General features: G+C 39.6%; 1 protein-coding gene across 3 annotated transcripts in view; it reads right to left on the reverse strand.

Annotated features, from left to right (window-relative positions):
* Positions 1-26,176, reverse strand: part of ttf2 (transcription termination factor, RNA polymerase II) — a 47,030-nt gene that overhangs the window by 2,646 nt on the left and 18,208 nt on the right. For 2 of the 3 annotated variants that reach the window (XM_080203770.1, XM_080203768.1), the window contains exons 9-22: positions 23,411-23,492; positions 22,693-22,806; positions 19,072-19,222; positions 18,276-18,381; positions 17,651-17,850; positions 17,212-17,365; positions 13,532-13,623; positions 11,492-11,580; positions 8,971-9,113; positions 7,967-8,137; positions 6,351-6,409; positions 3,997-4,150; positions 3,303-3,385; positions 2,039-2,113 (exon numbers count right to left, since the gene is read on the reverse strand). In XM_080203770.1, coding sequence (XP_080059896.1) covers positions 2,039-2,113; positions 3,303-3,385; positions 3,997-4,150; positions 6,351-6,409; positions 7,967-8,137; positions 8,971-9,113; positions 11,492-11,580; positions 13,532-13,623; positions 17,212-17,365; positions 17,651-17,850; positions 18,276-18,381; positions 19,072-19,222; positions 22,693-22,806; positions 23,411-23,492 — 1,673 coding nt within the window. The remainder of the gene's footprint in view (positions 1-2,038; positions 2,114-3,302; positions 3,386-3,996; positions 4,151-6,350; positions 6,410-7,966; positions 8,138-8,970; positions 9,114-11,491; positions 11,581-13,531; positions 13,624-17,211; positions 17,366-17,650; positions 17,851-18,275; positions 18,382-19,071; positions 19,223-22,692; positions 22,807-23,410; positions 23,493-26,176) is intronic. The other variant, XM_080203769.1, reaches the window with a different exon arrangement.

Consider the following 26,176-nt stretch of genomic DNA (forward strand, 5'->3'; position numbering starts at 1 on the left):
TGTAATTTCTGACTGTGGCACAAACTGAACCAAGTGATGTTATTAATGTTCTCATTTTGAGAGACTGACTGGCTAAGGAACAGCAGCAAGTTATCCGGCTCTTTGAGCATATTATACCACACAACGAGATCGTAGCTGGTCTATGTCCGACTGTATTATTTGCCTTGGCCTGCAAAAATCTGTTGATCTCAGATGTGCTAGCACTGACTGCTTTGCGAGAGAGAACCTAATGATTCTACCATCCTTTGCGTAATGATGCATTTCCTAAATTGTCTCATGTAAGCTCCGGTTTTGATTTTAAAATTACTTCCCCATGTCCTAGATTCTCCAACCAGCTGAATATATTTTTCATTATCCTTTTCAAACATTTTCAAAATTCTAAAAGCGTCAACTCAAATTGTCTCATTCATTTTCCAGGAATACAAGTCTAGTGCAAACAATCATTTCTCAATTTAACACATTGATCCTAGCAACACTCCAGTAAACTGTCTTTCCAAGGCCTAAAATGTGCTGCCCTGAACTGTACACCATATTCTTGAGCTGGTCCAGCTAAGGCTTTTTAAACAGATGTAGCAAAACTTACTGCCCCTGTATTCTAGCCCTCTAAATACAAGGACTTCTTAAAATTATTTTGTACTTTACTGTAACATTTTAGCCAGGGTACATGAACCCCCTTGATCTCTTTGGACCTCCAATATTCCTAGATTTTCACTACTTTAAAAAACACAGATCCATCCATTTTTTGTCTGAAATGGACAACCATATAGTTGTCTGATTTGAATCCATACGCCACAATTTAACACACTCAAGGTTGCTTGTAGATTATGTTTTTGTCTACATTACTGATATCACTGACAAACTTGGATAACACAATAGAACGCCATATATCTAAATTATTAACAAATATAACAAATGTTTGTGGCCCCAGAACAGATACTTGTACGACAGCACTGCTTATTCCCTCCAATTTGAGAGCACATCCATTTTCCACTGCCTAACTAACCAATCTCCAGCTAAGCCAATAATCTCAATTCCACATGCTCCTCATAAATGGAGCATTGTAGAATATCTTCTGGATTTAAGCTAGATCCCTCCTCCCCAAAGTTACTGCTATAGTTACTTTGTCCTTCTTAAATATTGGAGTTACATTTGCAATTTTTCAATCTAAAAGCTCCAGAATTGAAAGATCTTTTGAAAAATTATGGCTAAAGCATCAGCAATTTTCTCAGTTCCTTTTTAAGAAAAGGGATGGAAATCATCAGGATTTGTCAGTTTTTAATCGCATTACTCCTGCTGGTAGAGTTTCCTTACTTATGGTAACTTAGTAAGTTCCAGCTCTTGATTCACTGAGTTTCTCTGGAATATCAGGCATATTAATCATTTCCTTGATTGCCATCTTCTTACTTTCATTTGCAATAGCACCCACATCAGTTTTTGAATACTGTAGCCAGTTCTTCAACAAAAACACATTCAACTTAGAAGCATCCTATATTTAAAACCAAAAAAAAAGGTACTGCAGCAAAAGACTGTGATGGACATTTTCCAAAATTAGCCAAATTCTGCTTCCTAGCACTCCACAGGACATTGAAAGCATGGATGAAATCACAGTGCCTTTTCAATAGACAAGTCAAGACACAGCTAATGAAGACATCAGACCACACAAGTATGTGTCTACAAACTGTATAACTGGGGGTGGGGGGTGGGGTGAGCTTCTGGATTTGGAGCCATTGTGGCTGAATGTGCCTTGCAAATGTGAATTCCAGAGAACTTTATCACTGGAGCAAAACCTACTGGAAATCATAATCAGGATCTTTCCTCTCGCTACCATCTTCAAATTGTAAATGACTCCTGAACCAGAGAACCTTTTGATTAAAATGAAATCAACCTGATATAATCAGGACCTTCTCCATTGAAACTGCTGTTATATGTTAATAACCTATTCATGAAGTTTTGTGATATGCAAGCAGACAGATTTGGAAGGATTTTGCGACAATCTTTGACACAGTTGTGATTTCTGGTTTAATGCCTTTGCAGTTACCTGTGCACAGTTACATTCTTGTGTTGCCCCACACGATAAATTCGATCTGATGCCTGTTCCTCCAATGCTGGATTCCTGAAAACAGATTAGGTATTTATACAAATTTGAACTATCTTGAGTACAAAAGGTCATTTAATTGAGGAATTCAATAACCAATATATTCTGTTGACTCCATTAATTTCAATACTATATCAGTTTTAGATTTATCAACGTATTTTTGACAAAATAACTGATTTGTGAAGACCTCATGCCAAAGACATGAAGCAGGTGCATAGGACATATAAAATGAAACAAAGTTTGATTAAAAAACATGCATAAAACACTTTAGAACATTCCATTAGCATTTTCATAAATAATGCACAAAATCAACACAAAAATATTGAAATTGGTGTCTGAAGATGATTATCTGAAATTGGTTTAGGTTTCCTGGTAAGAAGTACTAGGTCATTGACTGAGAACTCCCCATTCTTAGCTGAGCAATGGGAGGAGGAGTTGGAGGGGGAAGCTGGGCTGAGCACTTAAGAGATGCTGTCACCACCAAATAAGGGAAAATCATTTCAAAAAAACCTAAGAGAGCCAATGAAGGATTATTTTGTGATTAGAGCAGTCTTGATTGAAGCTTGGAGGTTGCACCTTCAAATTTAAAGAGGCAGTGATTGAAAACTCCAAAGATGTGCAGGTTAGGTGGATTGGCCAAGCTAAATTATCCTTTAGTGTCGGGGGATTAGTTAGGGTAAATGTATGGGGTTACAGGGATAGGGCTTTGATGGAATTGTGGTCGGGTTAGACTCGATGGGCCAAATGGCCTCTTTCTGCACTATAGGATTCCGTGAAGTGGAATGTGAAAAAAGAAAGGAATTTGAGGAAAAGGTGAAAACTAATTGCACAAATAAAATTAAAAAACATTCTTAATAATTCAAGAATAAAACAAGGCAAAAAAATCACTTCTTAAATCCCATCTCTAAAAAGCATATGGCAAAGAAAAGCATTGACGATAATGGGATTGAAGCGAACACACCCAAATATCTGGGTCATTTAGATCCAATGATTATTTATATCTAATACCATTATTGCCAATTATAAATTTGCAGTGTGCTGGTGTTCATAAGAAGTAATAAATTGATAACTAAAATTTTGAAATCAGTTTTACACTGCGACTTTTAAAAAAACTATCTTTTTGCACAAAGTAGCAAGCATATATGCTCTTTCGTGACCAAATTTTAATATTGTCTGTAATTATCCACAGTACAGATGATTGTCTTACCAGTGCATATCCAATAGGAAGAGATGGTTGCCACCAATGAGGTTCAAACCCACACCCCCAGCACACAAAGAAACCAATATGACCTGCGGTAAGAGAGAGAGAGACAGTGAATTTAGAACGGAAATATTCCCAAGATAATCAAGTCTTAGAAATGACACATTATTGATAACTCAGGTTTGAATGAAGGATACTTGTATTTAAACAGTGAATGAACCAGGTATATATTTGACTATAGGAGCAGAATTCCCAATGTTATCAGACTGAACTTTTATCGTATTTTTAATAAAAATGTGCCTCATTGTTGAAGTTCCTGATGAATAAACCATTGCTTGCAAACCACTGTGTAAAATGTGGTTATATTTTGTCCAATTTTCTTTCCATCTCTCAAGCTGGGGATAGTGCTATGGGTTCCAGCAGTATTGTCATATGTCAGTCACGCATCTATTCTTAATATACAGGGTAATATGTGAGCATTTACAGAGTTATTTGCCAGGTGATAAAAGAACAAAAAGTCAAACCAAGCCTAACTCTCACTCTTCTAAACTTAAGTTGACCAATCGTAAGTATTAGAGGGATGTCAACAACCACGTCATCACCAATGTCTTCAGGAAAGAGAATTGCAAAGAAAATAAATTAACATTCTGGATCTGTGATTCTTTCCTCAAGTAAATTCCAAACAGCAGCCAACTGGTACCTGAGGTCCTTTAGGGTTCGTGTTAAATTCCTCCACCAAGTCCATGCGATGTTTAGGAGTTACAGAGCCATCCAGAATAACGTAGCTTATGCTCATTCGATCCAAGTGGCCTGCCACGACATGCAGCATGCTGGTCCACTGAGATATTATTACACTGAGAGAAATGAACAGTAACAGTTATGTGGGACAAAATGGTTTAAATAGCCTCATCAAACTGGGAATATAAAAGAAAGTGCAAGGTTACAGTTACATACACAGCAGTCTAATTCCCCCACTGTAATCAGAATGGCTAACATGGAAAACACTGCTGACTTAATTTGAGTGAGGAAAAAGCAGTTTATATGATACTATTCATATGATCAAGATGTCTCAAAGTATTCTACAGCCAATGAATTAGCTTTGAATTATAGTCACACATATAATGTGAGCAAAAAACATAAGTCAATTTGCTGTGATGTGTAATGTATCTCTTAACTTGCCCTTTACAAAGCTCATGTCAGAATTTGATAAAATACTCATCTCTTTGTATTAATGTGACAACAACTGCAAGGTGCTCAAGATGATCCAAACTAAAGCAGTTAATTTTATCATTGTCCCAACTGCTGTATTTAATATCAAACCCTTTCACTACTAACACAGTACAGTAAACATAACCTACAGGATGTGTGCTGCACTAACTCAAAAGTTACTTCAACAATATTTTTTCCTACCGAGGATGAGAGCCAAAATACCACAGAAACATCACTCCCAGGTAATAGATACGCCATGTTGACTTGGATTTACAGTAAACTTCCATCATTTGTGAATCCCTCTATTGTGACGTTCTAGATATAATCATGATTTGTAGCCCCAAGACTTCACTCATCCATGGTGAACTCTCACCATTCCCATATCGTTCTCATGGAGAAAGCGTGCACTGCCTTGTGTAAATTCACCCTCATTGTCACTCTGTTAACATCCTAGAATTCCCTCTGTAACACTGTGGAAACAGTTCTGCCATAAGGATTGTACACCAGTGTTCCAAAAAACCCACCACCACTTCTTCTGGTACAAGTAATAAAGTGGCCTTGCTAGCACCACACAAATCACAAAAACAAATTTAAAAAAGGTACCGATGTTGCTGGTATCAGGAGGTATTAGTGAAAATGACTCGCTCTTCAGCCTGAGGGCAGTTAATATTTATTTATGACTAACTATTACTGCAGTTTTTAAAATTATTTAGGAGTGATTTATTTTCCTGCTTTGAACCTTGCTCTAGACTATCTGGGAATACACAGGATCACTATATTTTGACTCTGTTTTCCGCCCCAGGTAGGGCTTTTCAGGAGCAGACACATCATTCCCGAAATCAAACCATTAAGAGGAGGAAGAGAGGGTGGAGGGAAAGAGTCAGACAGCTTCCCACAACCTTCAGCTCCCCACCAAGAATATACACATAAAAGAAATCCTGTAAATGACATTAATGGGAGGGTGTGTACAATGCTGAAGGAGGCATGTCACCAAAAGGGCAGCAGGAAAATTGCATAAAAAACACATTTGCTCAGTCTATGGAGGTCACATCCAATCTCAACACACTCAGCCAGTCACTTCAGGAAGGCATGAGGAAATCTGTGTCACTGGCCATGAATATGTCAGATGACGTGATTTTCTGCAGAGCTTTATTGTCCCCCTCAGCATAGTTCATAAGGTGAGTTCCCTTCTTTTTGTTCTTCACCATCAATTCCTATTGCTGCACTGGACCTACATGAAACAAGGGTATCCGCTAAGAATAGGTTAGCATAAGAACTATGGGTTTAAAGAGGTGGAACATGTAGAAGGTTGCATCTAAAAACTGTGCCCAAACAAGGAATAAAAGAGCAGGCAGTAGGATATCATCCAGTCCTCATCAGGCTACTGAATTTCTTGAAACGCTGTTCTGCGTTTCTGGCTGGGGGCAAGAGAATTGGCACCTCGCCATATAACAAGCTAAGCGTTTTCCCCCTCTCATTGAGACTCAGCAGTTACATATCCTTTACTGAAGAGGATGGCCTCAAGGTCCATACCAGCAACATTTTGTGTCTTTTTTTTGTTCCTTTCTGGCTGCCTTTAGCATGTTCTCTTGCAGATATTACTGATAATTGGGACAGCACGGTCACTGGCTTTGCGCAGGAATCATCAGCAGTTGTTCAAATGGTTCAGCTCGCCTGGGCACCAGCAAGGAATATTAGTCTGTACTTTCAGCACAGCAATATTTCCACAGCCATGGTGCATTACAGAAAAATATAAAGATGTACAGCTTTTAGTTACCACTGAGAAAACATCTTCTCATCACCTAAATGATTTCCTAAAATATAAATCCTTCTTAGAAACGTTACCATTTTTGAGGTTCTGGGCTCCTTCTTATTTCTTTTAATTCCTGTAACAGCGCAGAAATCTGGCAACAAAATGAATAGCATATAAAAGGAGAGAACTGATGCAAAACATTATTATTTGATCATTACATTTGTGGTCCAGAGTCAGCAACTTTACATTCCATACATATGCCCTATACCCATTAGATCATGATGATTCACTACTTCTACTTCTGAATGAGCCAAAATTTCCTATACCCGCCACAAACTTCATACCACTGCCACCAACTTCCTCCCCTTGCCACAATGTTAGGCAGAAGCAAACAACAATCTCCACAATGTGTGTCTGACTCCTAGCTGAATTTCTCCCCCTTTTCTTTTCCCCAATACAAAGATAATTTACTCTCACCTCCAACAACACCCATTCCAGCTCAACCTCAGCTCATCCTTTGCCTGACCCCTCATACAAGTCTCTGCCACCTCGACACTCAATTACGCTGTTGCTTTCATGTCCACCCTCCAGGAAATTCAGCTCATTCTAAACACCAATGACTACATCCTGTCCCATATGATACCCAGCTAGCCTATCAGAATCCTCAGTGACCTACATAGGCACCCAGTCAATCAACATCTCGCATTTAAAATTCTTATCCGCCTCTGAATTTAAATCCCTTTATTTAAATCTGCTCCTCAGCCATATAATTCCACATTCCTTGGATTCTTACGTATTCTACTTCCCTTCATCTTATTGTTCCTTCAGCTGCTTCATGCCATGTTCTAAAGCTATCTCTGCCTCTTCACCTAATAACTCACTTTCTTAATTAAGATATTGATCACACCAAAGCTCTCTGGCTTAGGGCTGATTTTTGCTTAACTTTGGAATGTTTTCTACATTAAGTTAGTACAGGTGAAATTTCTTCACCCAAACGGATGTGAATCTGTGGAATTCCCTGCCCAGTGATGCAGTTGAAGTTACCTCACTGAGTGTTTTTAAGGCAAGGATGAGTCCATGAAAAGATCAACTATGATCTTACAGAATAGCAGGGCAGGCTCAAGGGGCCAGGCGGCCTACTCCCACTCCTAGTTCTAATATTCTTATAGAAATACCAAGTTGTTGCACAGTTATGCTTTTGCGAAGTTAGTCCAAGTTTAACAGTATTTTTCTCAATATTTAAATCTTAATTTAGATTGATTGATCGTTCATTATAAATGTAATTGGTACTTAATATTAAAATGCACTACACTAGTTCTTATGCAATATTGAGTGGTTTTGAGGCCTCACATTATTCAAAGAGCAGTGAGAACCCTCAGTTATCTGATCCAATATCTCCTTCTGTACCAGCATAATAAAAAAATAAATTACCTGGTCAGTCATTTCATTCGGAGGGGGGCTGCAGTTGACAAGTTAGGCTGCCATTATCGTGGCACTTTGGGACATTGAGAATTTGGTGACATAGCAATTTGCAATTAATGTGGAAAACATTCCAAAGTGTTTTGTAGAAATGTAAAGTTTTAAATGTCTTTATGTGAAAACACTTGAGGCTCACAAGCACAGCACAATGTTCTTAAAAATTGTACATTACATTAAAATTCCATTTGAGAATAAGTTCACTATTTTATGTTCCACCATCTGAATATACCTTAGTGCTTTTTCTGGTGCTCTCAAACAGGTGTGCTTTGAAACTGGTGCCATTCAAGGTTACAGTTGACTTAGTGTCAGAGGTTGTGACCTCTGACAATGATAATGCATTCAGCTGCTCCTCCAGTGAGAGGGTAATGCCCTCAGATTCCATCTCAGTTTGACTCAGAGCCTGTAATTCAAGACAAAAGTCACTTAAAAAAATAGAAACACAACCAAAATAAATTGGTCAGTGCATCTGCAGATTTCTTTTATAGAAGACACCAAGTTAGATGAATCAAATTACCTTTACCACCTGCTTTGGCTTTTGTGGTTTTTTTTCCCCCCACATGCTAGGCAAACCTGAGTGTTGGCCAAAGACAGGTTGATTTAATTTCCTGCTCTCAACTACAAAGGGGGCACAATGTTGAGCATTGCTGCCTCACAGCTCCAGGGACCTGGGTTCAATTCTGGCCTTGGGTGACTGTGTGGAGGTTTGCTTCTCCCTTCGTTTGTGAGGGTTTTCCTACCACAGTCCAAAACTGTACATGTTAAGTGGATTGGCCATGGAAAATGTGGGGGGTTACGAAGATCGGGAAGGGAAGAGAGCCTGGGTAAGATACTCTGTCAAGAGTTGGTGCAGACCTGATGGACTGAATGGCCTCTTCTGCACTGTTGGGATTCTATGGTTCAACCATCCTGTTGTCACTATAAAAAGAATGCTCACTGCATCAAGATGTAGAAGAATCTGGTCTTCAGCAGTATGTCACATAAAGAATGACACAATGACAGCGTGGAACAATATTCACATCTTCCACTAGAGCTCTCCAAGTACCATCAAGTAAATGCAAAATTTTTCTTAGGATTTTTCAGCTTGCAACACATTCACAAAGTTTGCAGTCTAATCTCGGGAATATCTGCATTGTGCATATTTGTAATTTTAAAGTAGAGGTGGCTTTTATTCACTTGAACATATTTTTGTATTGTATGCGGTTCTTACTGCATGTAGGGACAACTATTCCTTACCGTCTTCAGCAGAGAGAGGTGACAGCAGCACTGTCGAAGCCTGAGCAGCATGGATAAGATGTGGACTGTGCTTGATGTCTGAGAAATCTTCTGGGTAGAGGAAGGTCCACCATTTACAGACTCAACACCAAACTCTCGAGCTACTAATGAAAACAGAAAACAAAATGCAAATAGATCTTGATTTTTTTTAAATAGATAAACTTTTACACTGGCCAGTGTAACTTTTTAAATCATGAATTAAAATAAACTACAGAATAAATCTGGAGTTTAAATATCTAAAGAGTCATTGTTTGTGGCATACATCAGAACATGAAGGTTTGGCAAAACGAATAAAGATAACAACAAAGATTAAAAAGCTTCAAGCATCAAAATCAACATTTACATTTTAACTTTATATGCAGAGGGCAGGCCCATGTTGATGCACTCTTCCTTGTCTGATCTGCTTTAGAGGCACATAATGGTCACATGACTATTTCCATATCAGTGGCAGCCTTCTGTCTCAAAAAACAATGATATGGGGCTGGTGGTCAAAGCATCACCTGGTGCAGCTGTGTAGCCCCACTCTGGTATGGCAGTCTCTACTGCACTTGCTGCAATGAGAGACCTTGGGTTGAAAATTGCACAATTCGCTGGACAGTGTTCTCTCTGGGCCTTTTGCCTCAGACAGCTGAGCTTTGCATTTCTACTCACCTCTTCCAACGTCCTTCCAAACTGTCAGCCTCCAGAGGTCACAGTCATCAGTAATGAACACTCAGTTGTCAGAGAAACTGTCTACCATCTTCAAATCTCACTTACCGGTATCCTAGTAGCAGAGGTATGGGGACCAGGTCATGGCCCAGTAGCAATTCAGTATACAAAGGATCCGAGTGTATGGTCATCATCCATCAATAAACATGGCAGAGTCATTGCAGATCTCATAAAACAAGGATATGCTGATGGAATTAGCATGCTCCTGGACTGAGTTGGTGATTTTGTCCAACCAAAAGGTGCTGAAGATGTGTTTCAGACAGCGAAGGATGAAACTATTCAGCCTTTTCTCCAGCCTTGCATATGTTATCCAGGTCTCACCACTGCACTGAGGATACAGTCCAAGTAGACCCAGTTTCATGTTCTCAGTAAGACTGCTATTTTTTGCAATTGCTCATCTTGTACATAAAGCTGAAGATTTTGCAATGAGTTTATTGAATCTAGTATCAAATGACAGATTGCTGGTGACTGTGAAGCCTAGCTATGTGATCCTATCAACAATATCCAATGTCACATTGAGAGTGCTGATAAATGGTGGTATGACAACATCCCAGACCATGGCATTTGTTTTCCTGATGTTGATGGCCAAACCAAACTCTTTTACAAGCATTAGAGAATCTGTGTATTTGCTGCTGAAGGTGTTTCTCTGTATGGAATGTTAGTGCGACGTTACCAATATAGAGGAACTCTCTGATGAGGATTTGGCACACTTTTATCTTTGGATATCAGGCAACCAAGATTGAACAGCTTTCTATCAGTTTTGATATGTAAACAGTTACCCTGTGTAGAGTACCTGAAAACATATAACAGCAGCAAAGAGAAGTAAAAGCTAGACTGTGTCAATGCTGCTAATCTCTAGGTGTTCTCAAGTTGTCCTATCATAGTTGATCTCAACATCATGTTGTTATGGAATGAGGAGTGTGTTGCTGAAAAACAGAGATATGCGATCAAATATTTTCATTTAGCAGTCATCAGGACAGATGTAAGAATGCCAAATTTCAATGAAACAACAATTTATACTGCATGAATGCCGAGTGGTTGGCAGTTAGCTCTGTTTGGTCATGATGTTGCCATGGTGAACATATCAGAGAGCTATTATGCTTTTGCTTATTAAGAACACGTTCAATGACTGCACATATTCCCTTTGGAAAGAGGAAACCACACTGGGAAATTGAGTCCCATTTCTCCTCATAACAGGTCAAATCTTTCAGTGTCCTGTGATAATTATTTCACTCAGCTAGAGTTCTTTCAGGTATTGATTACTACCAGCAAGTTACACCGACTCTCGTTCCTTTAACCTTCAAGAGTGCCACCCGTTCCCTTTCTTCTGAATAGATTTGGAACTCTCAACAGCATCCTGCTAGATTGGTAGCAGAAAACAGTCCATCTGTTTCCCCTTGGCTTCTTCGCCTCCATGCATCTCAAATAGCAGATGTTCTTTTTTCTGAGAGATGCTATGAAAGGGGGTTAGAGCTGGTACCCAGAACTTCAATGGGTTCTATTTGAGTTTCTCTCCCAATAACAACCAGATCACATAAGCATGTCTCCAAGCTGAGGTGCTTAATTGAAATTCTCTGTCTCACTGTTCAAGTTACATTTCAAAATATAACCATTGTGAAATTCAGCATCCACGACAAAAAGGAAATTATGCTGATTTTCAAGGACAGGTCCTGTGACTCCAGTCTATCTGGATTACATCTCTCACATTCTCTATTCTTACTGCAAATGAATAACATATGCAGAATTTATCTATACTGAGAGGGGAATTTCTTACCTCCATTAAAGGGATTATCAGTACCCTGTCGTGAATTGGCTTTGGAATCAATGCCTTCGTGTCTCTTCAGATATGACTGCAAGGTTGACCTATGGAAAGGAGATGAAACAGTTCTGCAAATGCTGGATGAATAAGCACAGCATATTCAGAAAATAGAGAGCTGTTAGCTCATTTTTTGGCTGGTGCAAAGAGGATGGGCCAAATGTTTACTTTCTATACCATAACCTATGATGCTATTCTATGTCTTTAAGAGATAGTCAGTAGAGAATGTTAACAATCACTCAGGGCAGACAAAACATTCCATCAACAGAGTAAAAGAGCAAAAGAGACAATGGAATGTTCAATGATGAGGATAATTGAGGTTAAAAGGAAAACCTCTATCAGACTACAATTACAGCATTGGAATTAATAAACCATGACAACTGAAGATGTATCATAGCTGATGGTTTTAACCTAGTATGTTTGAAAAACATGCTCAAATGTTTGTATGAAATAATTTAAAAGCAAGATAAATAATTAACAGCACATACATATATGTTCACCAGTTATGTCCAATTCAAAAAAAAACTAATGTTGGAATGCAGATAAACTGGTCTGAAGAACTAATACCAGATGTAATAGTTCCAGATTTATCCAAAGGTCTAGCAGTGATTTGTTAACTATTTTGCTTGAAGAATATTTAAATACCTACCATAATTTATTTATAGAAAAATTCATCTGTTTTTGTCATGTATTTCTAGATCACATCATGGGTTTCTGGTTTAAAGACACCACCTCTGAGGGATCAGCTGGATTGAACAATTAAACAATTCTACTGCTCCCTCTGGCGCTGTTAAATTTGCTTTCACAGTGGCATGACGAACGATTTTCCAACAGTAGGGGGATGATTTGTACGTGTACATACATAATACTGATTTCTCAGAATAGTTGCATGTTAACTCTCCCACATGTCTGCACATATGCCAGAACCAATCAGTACAACAGGAAGTTGTGTAGGAGTCTGCAATAGTACTTTGGATTCCACCTGCCCAAGATCTGAGCTACGAATAATCCGAAGCAGCTCTAATGATGCAGCCAATACACAATGAACTCCTGGAGCTGAAGTACCACAGAAATAAGTGTACGGTGATATGTGTTACACACCATCACTAAGATGAAGCAGTAGTGGAGCAAACAGTGGGTTGCCACACAGTAAGATTATGAAAAAGCAGTTTGCACTTGGACAGGGGTGTTCTCAACATTTCACTGTTTCAGAAACTGTCACGATGGGAACTTCAGCAGATGAGTACAACATTTTAGGAATTATAGGTGAAAGCATATTGGTGGAGGACATGGGGAAGACGTACAGAAAACTACTAACACAATTGGCTGATTTCCACACCAAGTGATCTCCTTAGCTCACAAACGAAAATGGCAAGGTGACTCTTGATGATCAAGGCTGTTGTGGACCTAGTTTATAACACTTCCACGTGAACCAGAGATCATGCCAAGTTCAGTTTTCTCACTGCTTTGTTCATTCACTGACAGCTGAAGTAAAAATCACTCAAAACTAGGATCAGAACAAAGATAACACTTGATCGGAGTTTATGAACTGGCTGCAAGTGATAGGCTCAATCAGCCTAATCTTTATGCAAGGGATCGTCAACTTTGTTTAGCAATGCTTTTACTTTATTTTTAATATATCACACAATGCAACAATTAAAGTTGTGTTGAAATCATCTGGCCATTTATGCGCCATTTTATCATGACAAAGATGGCAACTGTCTTTTTGGCAACCATTCCCATCATTGAACACTTGTGTGGGAGAAATTTGTTCATGTAGCATTGTTTCATCAATAAGGAATACTATTGGCACAGTCTATTCTCAGGGAATTGGTGTAAGTCAGTGTCGTGCTGCTACTGAACAAATTTCTTCCCTTATAATCTTTTCAAGAGGCGAATTACACAAAATCTGTCCTGGGAGTGGACAGAATTATCCAAAGTACATTCTATAGTTGGCAGCAATTTGTATTTCAGGAGCTCGCAATTGCTCAGACAGACCTGGAACGAGCAAACAGGACACTGTAAACACCTTCCTCATCCTCTGATAATTTTAGTCGATGAAAGCGGTTAAATTTCTGCGGTAGGGAAACCTGGACAAAGAAAACACATGCGTAAGGGAAATTCCGTCACAAAAGCTAACAATAAAGTTTACAATTATATTATATTTTCATTAATATTTGTTTCATTTCACAAATTTTGAAACCTAACGAGAATTAAGTTTTGGTGAAACAATCAGGGGTTCTCTCTATAATGAGGGTGAATATTATATTTAGTGGTAAATAAATACGTATCATTTTCACTGTAAAATCATGAAGAGGCCATTGCACTTAGAATCTTGCATTGTTTTCTGCGTGATGAATATCAAAAAGTGAAGCTTTTTATTACATTTAAAATACAAAATCATAACACATACAACTCTCAGATACACCTGGTCACTCAAGAAGGAACTACCAAATGAATGAGATCAAAATGTTAAATGATTATAATTGTTCTGCTGCATAAATCACTACAGTGGTCTTAAGACTAGACCATAAATTAAGTGCATTAAGCCTGCTTTTTCAGTGAGCAACCTTTGAACAGAACTTACACTTGTCCATAGGCTCTCTATAGGACTTTTTGCATGGTAAACTGTTGACAACATGACATCCAAAACAACATGGTATGCTCCACAGGATATCTGAGACATCTGAGAACAGGACAAGAAATTTTGCCTCTCCTTAATCCAATTTAAGAATTGCTAATAAGCAGCTGAGGGACTAAACCAGGAAATGTCAGTTACAGGATCAAATTCAATGCCAAATCAGGTACAGTGGGTGAAATGAGAGGGGGGGCAGGGGGAGAGAAATAAAAGAAAACAAGTTTAAAAAAACAGAAATCTGAAGAATAAAGTCTCCACACTCGTAAAGCTAATTTTCAGTGAACAGGTATCTTGGTAGTAACTAACCATGCTGTTAAAAACTTACTTAGATGGGAAAAGAGAAACCCACCAGATTCTTCCTTGCTCCCATCAGATTTTTGAATGGACCTACCTTGCATTAAGCTGATCTCTCTCCCCACCCTGTAACACTACATTCTGCACTCTTTCGTTTCCTTCTCTATTCTCCTAATTATGCTGCAACTATACAGGACCTTGGTGAGATCACATTTGGAACATTGTGTGCAGTTCTGGTCGCCTCACTGTGGGAGGGATGTGGAAGTATTGGGGGGAGTGCGGAGGAGATTTGCCACGATGCTGCCTGGTTTGGAGGAAAGGTTGAGGGAGCTGGGGCTTTTCTCTTTAGAGCGGAGGAGGATGAGAGGTGACTTAATAGAAGTTCATAAGATGATGAGAGGGATAGATAGAGTGGATGTTCAGAGACTATTTCCTCGGGTGGATATAGCTGTTTCTAGGGGACATAACTCTAATGTTCATGGTGGGAGATATAGGAAGGATGTCGAAGGTAGATTCTTTACTCAAGGAGTGATTGGAGTGTGGAATGCACTGCCTGCTGTGATAGTGGAGTCGGACACTTTAGGAACTTTCATGCGGTTATTGGATAGGCACATGGAGCACACCAGAATGATAGGGAGTGGGATAGGCAGTGATCCCCTTGATCGGCACAACATTGAGGGCCAAAGGGCCTGTACTGTGCTGTATTGTTCTATGTTCTAACTTTCTGTCGTGAGTTTAGTCGGTATCTGATGTTAGGAATATATAAGAACGTCACACCATTCAATATGTTTGAGGGTGGGTTGGGGGTTGCTGGCAACAGCAACCTCACATTTAACTGCACACGTATTGCTGTCCATTTGTGCATAAACAATGATCAACACTGTTAGCCTCACTATTATTTTCACAGAAGAATGTGGGCTCAATTACTGAGGTGAAGATTTTGACCTGAAAACTCCAATATTTTACTGCTATCCCTGATTTCAAATGCACTGTGACTGCCTGAATCAGATCCCCAGAGCCTTTGTCCAAATTATACAGTTCAGGTGGTAATAGGAATACATCAACATTGTATTCTAACCCTTAACCTAGAATAGAGCCAACTTATTGAGTCTAGGTTTGTCAGAACTTAAAAACTTTGGCTCTGTTCTCTCTCCACAGATGCTGTCAGACCTGCTGAGATTTTCCAGCATTTTCTGTTTTTGTTTCAAATTCCAGCATCCACAGTATTTTGCTTTTAGGATACAGCTTCACTTGGTACTAAAAGCCTCTCTTCCAGGAAATTGTATTTAAATTGATAGCATTCTGCAAACTAGTCTTGGTGTTTTCATTAGCTCCTCTTATTCTAAGTTCAGCAGGAGGTATGGTGTTGGACTTTTAGGACCAACAATGTCTCAGCGATAATAGAACCATAGAACATTACAGCACAGAAACAGGCCCTTTGGCCCTTCTTGGCTGTGCTGACCCATTTTTCTGCCAGTCCCACTGACCTGCACCTGGACCATATCCCTCCACACCTCTCTCATCCATGTACCTGTCCAAGTTTTTCTTAAATGTTAAAAGTGAACCCGCATTGACCACTTCATCTGGCAGCTCATTTCACACTCCCACCACTGTGTGCGAAGAAACCCCCCCCCTAATATTCCCTTTAAACTTTTCCCCCTTCACCCATGTCCTCTAGTCTTTTTTTCCCCTAGCCTCAGTGGAAAAAGCCCGCTTGCATTTACTCTATCTATACCCATCATAATTTTATACACCTCTATCAAATCTCCCCTCATTCTTCTATGCTCCAGGGAATAAAGTCCTAACCTATTCAACATTTCTCTGTAACTCAGTTTCTCAAGTCCCGGCAACACCCTCGTAAACCTTCTCTGTACTCTTTCAACCTTATTAATATCCTTCTTGTAATTAGGAGACCAAAACGGCACACAATACTCTAAATTCAGCCTCACCAATGTCTTATACGACCACACCATAACATTCCAACTCTTATACTCAATACTTTGATCTAGTTAGGGCACTGGAGAGTTACAAGTTAGCAAGGAAGGACCTAAAGAGAGAGTTAAGAGCCAGAAGTCTTTGGCAGGTAGGATCAAGGAAAACCCTAAAGCTTTCTAAGGTGTGTCAGGAAAAGAATGATTAGGGCAAGATTAGGGCCAGTCAAGGACAGTAGTGGGAAGTTGTGCGTGGAGTCTGAAGAGATAGGAGAGGCACTAGCTGTTCATCCTCTGAATACATTGCACAAAGTGCCAACTTTTATTCTGCACAGAGGTTTCAATTCCAACCAAGCAAGCATTTGTTTACATTTGCTGGCTCTCATTCACTTTCTCAGGATTGAGTTGCAGCCATATCTGGATACAGGCAAAAACAGAGCTCTCTTGCAATGGTTAAAAACCTCAGGATCTGGAAGGGAGAATTCATACACTCCAAATACTTAAATTGAGATTACACCGGAATACTTCATAAAACTTTTGACACGGAGCTGGTTTGGGTAAAAAGTTTTACATTGCAGTTTAGCATTGGTAATCTGGTGACAGACTACTGATTGTTCCAGGAATAATTAGATATGGAAAAAGACTAGGTGCAGGAATAGAACTGGAATTAGCACTGATATAAAGCCCAAATCACTTTTGATATAAAAGCTTAGATCGGATAATGTACCACAAAATAATTTGTGATGAATGGCATTTTGTATTGCAGTGTCAAGTGATTGTTTATTTTGTCAAAGTGGAAAAATGGATTTATATACCAGAGGTTTTCCACTAGTGTCAAGCTGGTCCTTCATTCTTCGCAACAGAAGGCTTTTGGTAATAATATTAAGGCGTTCTCCACCTTTCTTTGTACCAGTATCCACTTGATTCTTCCAAAGCTTGTACTCGTCGAATGGAGAACAGTGAAGGAACCTGAACAAGTAGGAAGTTAGAAAACAGAGCTGAGATTTTAGAAATCAGCCAAGTTCCACAGTTAACAACAAAAATTAATTAGTCTCAGCTAGACAATTTGGGAACAATATCACAAACAACTTAGGAGGGTACCCTTATATAAAAGGACAGGCAGCATCAAAAAGAGAAATGTTAGGATATTCTTAAATGCTCCAGTCATTACTTAGAAATAATACTGCAAAAATATAAGCACCTGAAGAATATGTTTTAAGAATTAACCCAGCACGCTCTGGTTTGTTTCCTTACTTAAGCAAAGAGTACATATCCAGCAGGTTGTTCTGAATGGGTGTTCCTGTAACAGCCCAGCGTGCTCTAGCTTGGAGTTCACACACTGCCATTGAGGTTTGCACTTGGGGGTTTTTAATGTTGTGAGCTTCATCCAGGATGATCCGAGCCCATGCTATCTTTAGTAGAGCAGAATGTGGAGACTTTGCCTCAGTCGATGCCTGAAAACAGGACATAAATTAAAAAGTTTGTATGCAGTATCATACCATCACAATGTGGTTGGGTCGACAAAATGAATTATCCTACTTACTCTTACTTTAATCACATTAATGGATTTTTGATCAGGAAATAATTTCACTGACTCTTTTGGTCATATAGGGAGTACAACTGCCAAATCAGAAAGTACACCGAATATTGGGGCTGGGGCTAATGCATCCGGACTACAAAAATTGTCAAGAGGGTTAATCCACTAAAAGTACCACATACACTGAGAATTATTCTGAAATGGTGAGCTGGTATTCTTTAGTTTCCAACAAGCAGCAATCGTTAAATTGTTAGCAGCAATGTATCCAAGACAGTGCAATGGCATTACTCATTCACAGCTACAAGTGGGATCATTAATATGACTATAAATGGCTCAACTTACATTTGCTTCCTCATCTTTGATTGCACAATGTCCTTTCTGCTTTTTCATGGGGATCTCCTTCGCAACAAGGCTATATGTTGTAACAACAACATCAAATTCTGATAGTCTACAAGAAAATATTTTAACGTTTCAGATTGGAGTCAATAAAAATGGCACCTCATAGTATTATTAGTTTCAGGTTAAATTCTTCTTCTTGGGAGCAGCTGCTCGTCTACGTCAACTTTTACTTCCAGAAAGACATTAGGTCCCCCTGCTGTGCTGTGTTCTCTGATTGATGAGCCAACAATGTGCTGGTGCCAATCTACTTCTAAAGCTGCTATTAAATTGACTTATTGCAACTGCATACTGACTTGCTTACTATTTTTCTTTATGTGGGCAACGTGGCAAAAACTTGCTTTTGCCTAATGCCTTCTTCAAGTAGTTTCAAGAGCAGAAACTCCATGGAAGTTGCTGAGATACAACCTACATAATACTCGTGCATGTGACAACTTAGATTAGATATCAGCTGGCTGGTCAGCTCAAAGTTTACAAAGTTAATTTTAGCTCATGTCAGGCTCCAAGACCAGTGATCCACTTGATGTTAATACTTACATACCAATCAAGATAGATCAATCAGCAAGTAATACTTATTGTCACTCTAATGAAATAGATAAACAAATTTCACACTATAGAAGTGTCTTCTCTAGATTGCATTAAATGTTAAGTTGCATATTGGATCACATAGTATTATATATTCCAAGCTATTAATGTTACTGTATTTTCAGAGTAAGAACCCCATAATGCTCCAGGTACTCACACCTTTGCTGATTGTTCTCTCTTTGGTCCATGGTACATGTATATACTTATTTTCCTTGTACAAACATGCCGTTCGATTTCCTTTTTCCAATGGTGAATTATAGATGCTGGACAAACGATGAGTGTCCCACTGGAGATCACGGAAGTACTATCTGTTGGAAAAAGGCCATTAGAATGTAATATTATGTTATAATCAAATAACAGTGAGAGAGAAACAATTTCAATTTTGCTGGATATTATAGAATCATAAAGTGCAGGAGGCAGCCATTCAACCCATCAAGTCTGCACTAACCACGATCCCACCCAGACTCTATCCCCATAACCCTTAGCCAGTCCCCCTTCCACTAAGGGGCAATTTAGCATGCCCAATCAACCGAACCTGCACATCTTTGGACTGGAGGAAACTGGAGCATCCGGAGACCCACACAGACATGGGGAGAATGTGCGAACTCCACATAGACGGTGAACCAAGCTGAGAATCGAACCCGGGTCCCTGGCACTGTGAGGCAGCAGTACTATCCACTGTGCCAACGTGCCGATACCACAAAGAAATGGGCAAAACTTTGCTCTGCATTTCTACCATTACTCATCATGGAATTCTGAACAATTCATAGGCGAACAAAACAATTTTCTTGAGGATGAGCAATGCAGTAAAGGGCAGTGAGAAAACTTGAGTTAAAATACAATATAGAATGCAACTAAGTACAAATTACTTTGTGGTACATTATTGAAACCAAACTTTTACACAAAATATGCATGTAATTTGAAAAACATACCCTTTAAGATTAGACTTTGTTTCCAAATAGGAATTCAAATTGCAAACACAGGAAAAATGAATTCTCTTTCAACTTCCCAGCTTTAGAATTTAGAAATTCTAAAAGAGAATATACAGCTAAATTGCTTCAATAAAGCCACATTATGGTTTGTGATTTAAGCAAACCATAATCCTCAAGCTTTTTTTTGTTCTTGAGCATTAGAAGTTCAAAATAAATGTGGTTACAAAAGATAATGATATATACTGCTTAAAGAAATGGAATGGTTTAATAAGACAGACCAACTTAACTCCTAAATATTGCAATTAAGAACTGTAGTTTCCTCAATAAAAATATTGTTCAAATCACAGCTCTAATCAAACAGCTACAGTATTCCATTTGTTTTTAAATGCCTAAATATAACATAGAAAAGAATTTCAACTTGTTTCACGAAACAGAATTATTCACATAAAAGACTAACAATCTCTTGTTTACTTGACCTTTGATATCCATACTTTTTGATCCCTTTAGCCCAGAGAGCTATATCTATTTCTTTTTTGATAACATACAATGACTTGGCCTCAATTGCTTTCTGCAGTAGTAAACTCCACAAGCGCACCTGAAGAAATTTCTCCTAATCTCCGTCCTAAATGGTTTAACCCATATCCTTAGACCGTGACCTTTGGTTCTGGACTCTTTCCCACCCGACACAGACAGACAGACAGACACACTCCCGCCCACCAACATCAGGAACTTCCTTCCTGCATCTACCTTGTCTTGTCCTGTCCTGTTAGAATTTTTTAGATTCCTACAAGATACCACCACCACCCCGCACCCCCCATTCTTCTAAACTCCACCAAATATAAACTTAACTGACTCTTTTTTCTCCTCATATGTCAGTCCTGGCAACCCAGGTATCAGTCTGGTGAACATTTTCTGCACATTTTCCATTGCTAGAACATTCTTCCTCAGATGAGGGCAAAACTGCACTCAATGTTCTAGGTGTGGTCTCACCAAGGCCCTGTACAACTGCAACAAGATATCTCTGCTTCTGTTCTTAAATCTACTTGCTTTAAAGGTCAACATATCATTTGCTTCCTTCCCACCTGCTTCACCTGCATGCTTACTTTCAGTGACTCCCCTGGAAGGACACCCACATCTTGTTGCACATTCCTCCCACTCAATCTATAGCCATTTAAATAATAATAGTGTTAGAGTCTTTGAGGTTTACAGCATGGAAAAGGCTCTTCAGCCCAACTTGTCCATGCTGCTCTTTTTAAAATAATTATTATTTTTAATGATTTTAACAATAATAATCTGCCTTCCTGTTTTCGCTACCAAAGTGGATAACCTCCATTTATCCACATTGTACTGCATCTGCCCACTCACTCAACAGACCCTATTTTACCATTTTGATTCTAAGTGCTGGGTGGATCTGAAACAGATCCGACTTTTAGACACATTCTGAGGTGCCCCTATATGCACTCTGCCTGCAAAAATATCAGTGATTCCAAATCACGCTGCACAAGCCGGTGGGCGGGGCTTAATGCACCCGAAATCCTGCAGCTCTGATCAGCACCTCCAACCGCGCACACGCAGAAAAAAACTAATCAAATGCGGCTTCCCTGTCACATGCCTCCCAGGCCAGAAAATGCGTCCCCCTGGCCCCCACAGTCACTGCCCCACCCCCACAATATTACTTACCCCCACCCAATTCAATCGCGGCCTTTTTCTCTCCCCCCCCCACCCATCTCAGACAGTGTGCCAGCAAACCCTTCCCACCCCCACCGATCTTAGGCAAGGTGATTCACCCCCCCCCCCCCCCAACTTCCCTCCACCAAACTCAGGCAGTAGAGGACCCCCTTTCACCCCCACTGATCACAGGCAGAGTGGCACTGGGCCCACCCCTGCTCCCCCAACCCCTGCCCCCACTGATCTCAAGCAGAGTAGGCAGCAAACCAACCTTCTCCACCACCCCCCCAAACAATCTCAAGCAGAGTGGCAGTGGAAACCACACCCACCCCCTCCTCCCAATCCCATTTGGAGCATATCTATTTTGTGCTAATTCCAGATGGATGAACGTGATGGTAAAGGGAGAAGTGCCAATAAAGTTGGGCATTCAGCCCATTAAATCAATTTAAATGCATGCAAATACATTTAAATGACCATTGTGCCAATTTCAGGTACGGTCCCGATTGCAGCTATTTTTGGGCCTTGGGAACTGACACAAAGGCAGACATGGATCACGCTACTCACTTCACGCCCAACTTTACCAAGATTTTATGCCTGAAAATGGGCGCAATGTGATGATAAAGTTGAGCCCAATGTGTCCAAATCACACTGAGGCATTTCTGCATCCTCCTCACAGCTTACCCTCCCACCCAGTTTTGTTTCATCTGCAAATTTGGAGATTACATTTAGTTTTCTGATCTAAATCATTAAGCGTAGCTGGGGTCCTAGCACCTGTGGTATCCACCATACACTGCCTATCACTCACAAAAAGACCAATGTATGCCTTCCGACTGTCTGCCAACCAGTTTGCTATCAATACTCTACCCCAAATCCCACTTTAATTCTACACACTAATCACTAATGTGGGACCTTGTCGCAAGCCTTCTGCAAGTCCCAATAAATCATATCCAATGACACCTCCTCATCAACACTACTAGTTACATCCTCAAACAATTCCAGTAAATTTGTCAAGTATGGTTTCCCTTTTGCAAATCCATGCTGACTCTGTCTGATCTTGTCCCATTTCCCAAGTGCTCTGCTGTTAAATCTTTTAGAATAGACTCTAGCATTTTCTCCACTGCCAATGTCAGGTTGATTAGCCTGTTACTGAAATTGCTGCAACTGACATCACCTCTTACCAGTTTTTGAGATCCAGTCTTCTGGCTTTTTCTCTTTTTCTTTCTTCCCCTTGCACTGTTGTGCTAAGATGAGCGCAATCATCGTTAGAGTTTTCCCCAAACCCATGTCATCCGCTTAAACAAAAGGGCATATAGTGTCAATATTTTAAATTTATTATTCCCCCTAGTTATTATTGCGTTATTAAAGACGGACAAGCATTCAACTCAGCGATGGTACAAATGGTTTCATTTGGTGCAAGTATGACTATCACCTTGCCTCCTTCCTGATTAACAGGTCACAAAACAATTACCAGCTACTCTTCTCTTATTTGTTCTGGGCTCTGTAGTGCAATGATGAGCACTCTGGACTTTGAATCCAGCAATCAGAGTTCAAATCTAGGCAGAGCCTTGCCTTTCTTTGGGATTGTGGTCAGTGCAGACGCGATGGGCTGAATGGCCTCCTCCTGTACTGTAGAGATTCTACGAATTTCTTCTATTTTAATTCATATTAAATGCTCTGCTTAGCAAAAAATATTGACTGATAGCTAAACAATACTGAATTGGATGAGAGAAATCAAATAGCAAAGTAATTATGGGATTTGACATTCCATCCCACGTGGTTCTACAGCGATTAAGCTTGCACCTTGTACCATCGCTGATGTAAATTAAACACTTTTGATCTTATTGTTCTCCAATGACAGGTCAGCTTTAGAACTCTCCTAAAGATGATCTTTCTCACCTAGTATGCCGCCTGATGGTTTTTGCTTCTCCCGCCATAGTAACCAGGCCAATGCTTGTTTCTGATGAACCAGCAGTGGAACCTATAAAAATGAATGTTTTTGCCTTAAAAATTTTCAATATTTTGTGCATCAGGTATCTTTTTCAGCTTTGTCAAACAAATAAGGAAATGAAACAAAGCACAATCCACAGTAACCAGATTAAACTACCACAACCATGGGGACTTATTTTGTCTCCCTTTCACAAACAGTACGAGGAACAAAATATGACATGATTGTAACAATTTAACAATCATTGATGAAATTAACTTAAATCAACTTGCTAAGCAGCTTTAGTCACAAAAGCTTCACAATTTAGTTTGCTTAGGCAGGCATGATATGTTTACTACAGAGTCTGGAGATAGCTGACAACCAACAGGTTGGTGTGACACATATCTGGGAATTCCACCCATTTGTCAAAGATGGGATTTTAATTTTATTTATATTATGGTACAAGCATAATTTAGGTTGCAACAAGGTATCTAGAATGTTGATGATGGTGGTTAGCTATAATAGCCAGCATACTGAGGTATTTGTGAAGTGAATCAGGTTTGAAATAAAAATAATTTAATCCATCTCATCAGGAGGTTACAAGGCTACATTCTCAGGTTAGAATTCAGAGGGAAGGGAGGGTGCTTAGAAGGACATGCAGTACAGGCGTCAGGAGCTGTCACATTGATAGGAAATGGGATGGGAAATGAGAACATTCTGGATGGTCATTTTAATTTTACATCAAGCATTGGTTTGCTGATCTGCCACAAGTTGTCTAAGAGAGGCCAAATCAATTTTGCCTTTCTAAAGTTAAGGGGGAAAAAAAAACATCAGTCTCAGGCAGTAAGACAGAGATCTGCCCCTCCAGGCAGTCACTGAGGCAACAAGATTCCAGACTGAGGTACAAAAGTGTACAACCTGAAAAAAAATTAATTAAGCAATTGCTACCATGTGCCATGACTTGGAATTTTCCAGCCACAAATTTGCTTGGAGATAAACAACACTAAATGTGTTTAGAACAGAAGGTTGCTCGAGGTTTCCCTGCGAGGCCAGTACTCAGCTGGCCATTCGCAGGCCAACTAAAGGTGGTTTGAATGTGGAATTGTACATGTATTTGCAGATTCCAAAGAATGATGAATTTGTTAGCAATATCTGGCCAGTCAAAACGACATTTAGCATCTTTCGCAGACACAGAAACAAATGCTTTAAATCAAAAGAAAGACACCACAGAAAGTCTTTCAGGCAGCAAGTGATGTACTCTCTCCTGGTCAGGATAGTTTGTCTTTTTACATTAGAGAGTTATTAAAAAGTGTGCTAGTGTATGTGTGTTCTTGATTTATGCAGTATTATCGGAATACTGGTTGAATTAACAGTCACATGGCAAAATGCAGGCTTAATTTAACATGCAAAACATTAACTTATCAAAACTAATGATGAGCCCAAGCTGAACATACAGTGATCTAATGCAACTAACAAAGAAATTTGCCTATTACACTTGCTGGCACATTGAAGTGGCAATCCACTACCAGAAAGAGCAACAAGCAACCTGGCCACTTAACATAATCGAATGCAAGCTTAGAGATGTGACTTTATCTTACACCAGAGGCAAGTTGCATAATTGTTATTTGATGGGTTAAGGCCTGTAAGGAAATCAATGCATCTCCCTGCAAAATTATATTCTGTTCATTTATATAGGCCACAAAGAATAAAATAGTTTGCTAGTTTACTTACAGGCAGAGGGGGGCTTGGCTTACTGTTAGTAATAAAGATGCTCTCTAGATTGCAGAGGACAGAGTGCCAATTTATGGACATGGCTAGTGATGTGAAGGCTAGGAGAAAATCTGCTGCAGGTCTATGAATTTGTAAAACTGACTTTGTCACTTTATAGTCGATACTTCAAAATATTCCTTTTCTGAAATTTCTGTTCAATCAAAAACAATGGATTAAATTCAAATTCAATTTGACTGCGATGGGGACTGATAGCATCATGGTCTGAGAAACTTTACTTGACTTCCTAATGTCACTTTACAAATGATGCGAGATTAAACAATTTGGTCTTATACGTACTGGAGTTTAGAAAGACAAAAAAGAGGGTCTGATTGAGGTATATAAGATTTTTGAAAAGGAGTCATAGAATCTAAATAATTCATAAAATCTCTACAGTGCAGAAGGAGGCCATTGGGCCCATCGAATCTGCACCGACAACAATCCCACACAGGCTCCTATCCCCGAAAACCCACATATTTGCCCTGCTAAAACCTCTAACATACTCATCCCAGGACATTAAGGGGCAATTTGGATAATCACACTAACCTTCACATCTTTGGACTGTGGGAGGAAACCTGAGCACCCGGAGGAAACCTATGCAGACACGGGGAGAATGTGCAAACTCCACACAGGCAGTGACCCAAGCCAGGAATTGAACCCAGGTCCTTGGAGCTGTGAGGCAACAGTGCTAACCACTGTGCCAACATACCACCCCTAGTAAATGTAGGTCAAATGTTTCTTCTTATGGGCAATCTCAAACAAGAGGTCACAGGTATAGGTTGAGACGTGGTAGATTTAAAACTGTGAGGAGGAAGAACTACTTCTCGCAAAGGGTGGTGAATTTGTGGAATTCACTGCCCCTCATGCAGTGGAGTCTGAATTGTTGAATGGTTTCAGGAAGGAGATAGATATATTTCTGATTAAAAAGGGTTAAGAAGATTTGGGGAGCAGGTGGGAGGTGGATTTGAGAC

Source organism: Carcharhinus amblyrhynchos, chromosome 15, assembly GCF_965287045.1.
Source record: "Carcharhinus amblyrhynchos chromosome 15, sCarAmb.v2.hapA, whole genome shotgun sequence".
NCBI classification, from domain to species: domain Eukaryota; kingdom Metazoa; phylum Chordata; class Chondrichthyes; order Carcharhiniformes; family Carcharhinidae; genus Carcharhinus; species Carcharhinus amblyrhynchos.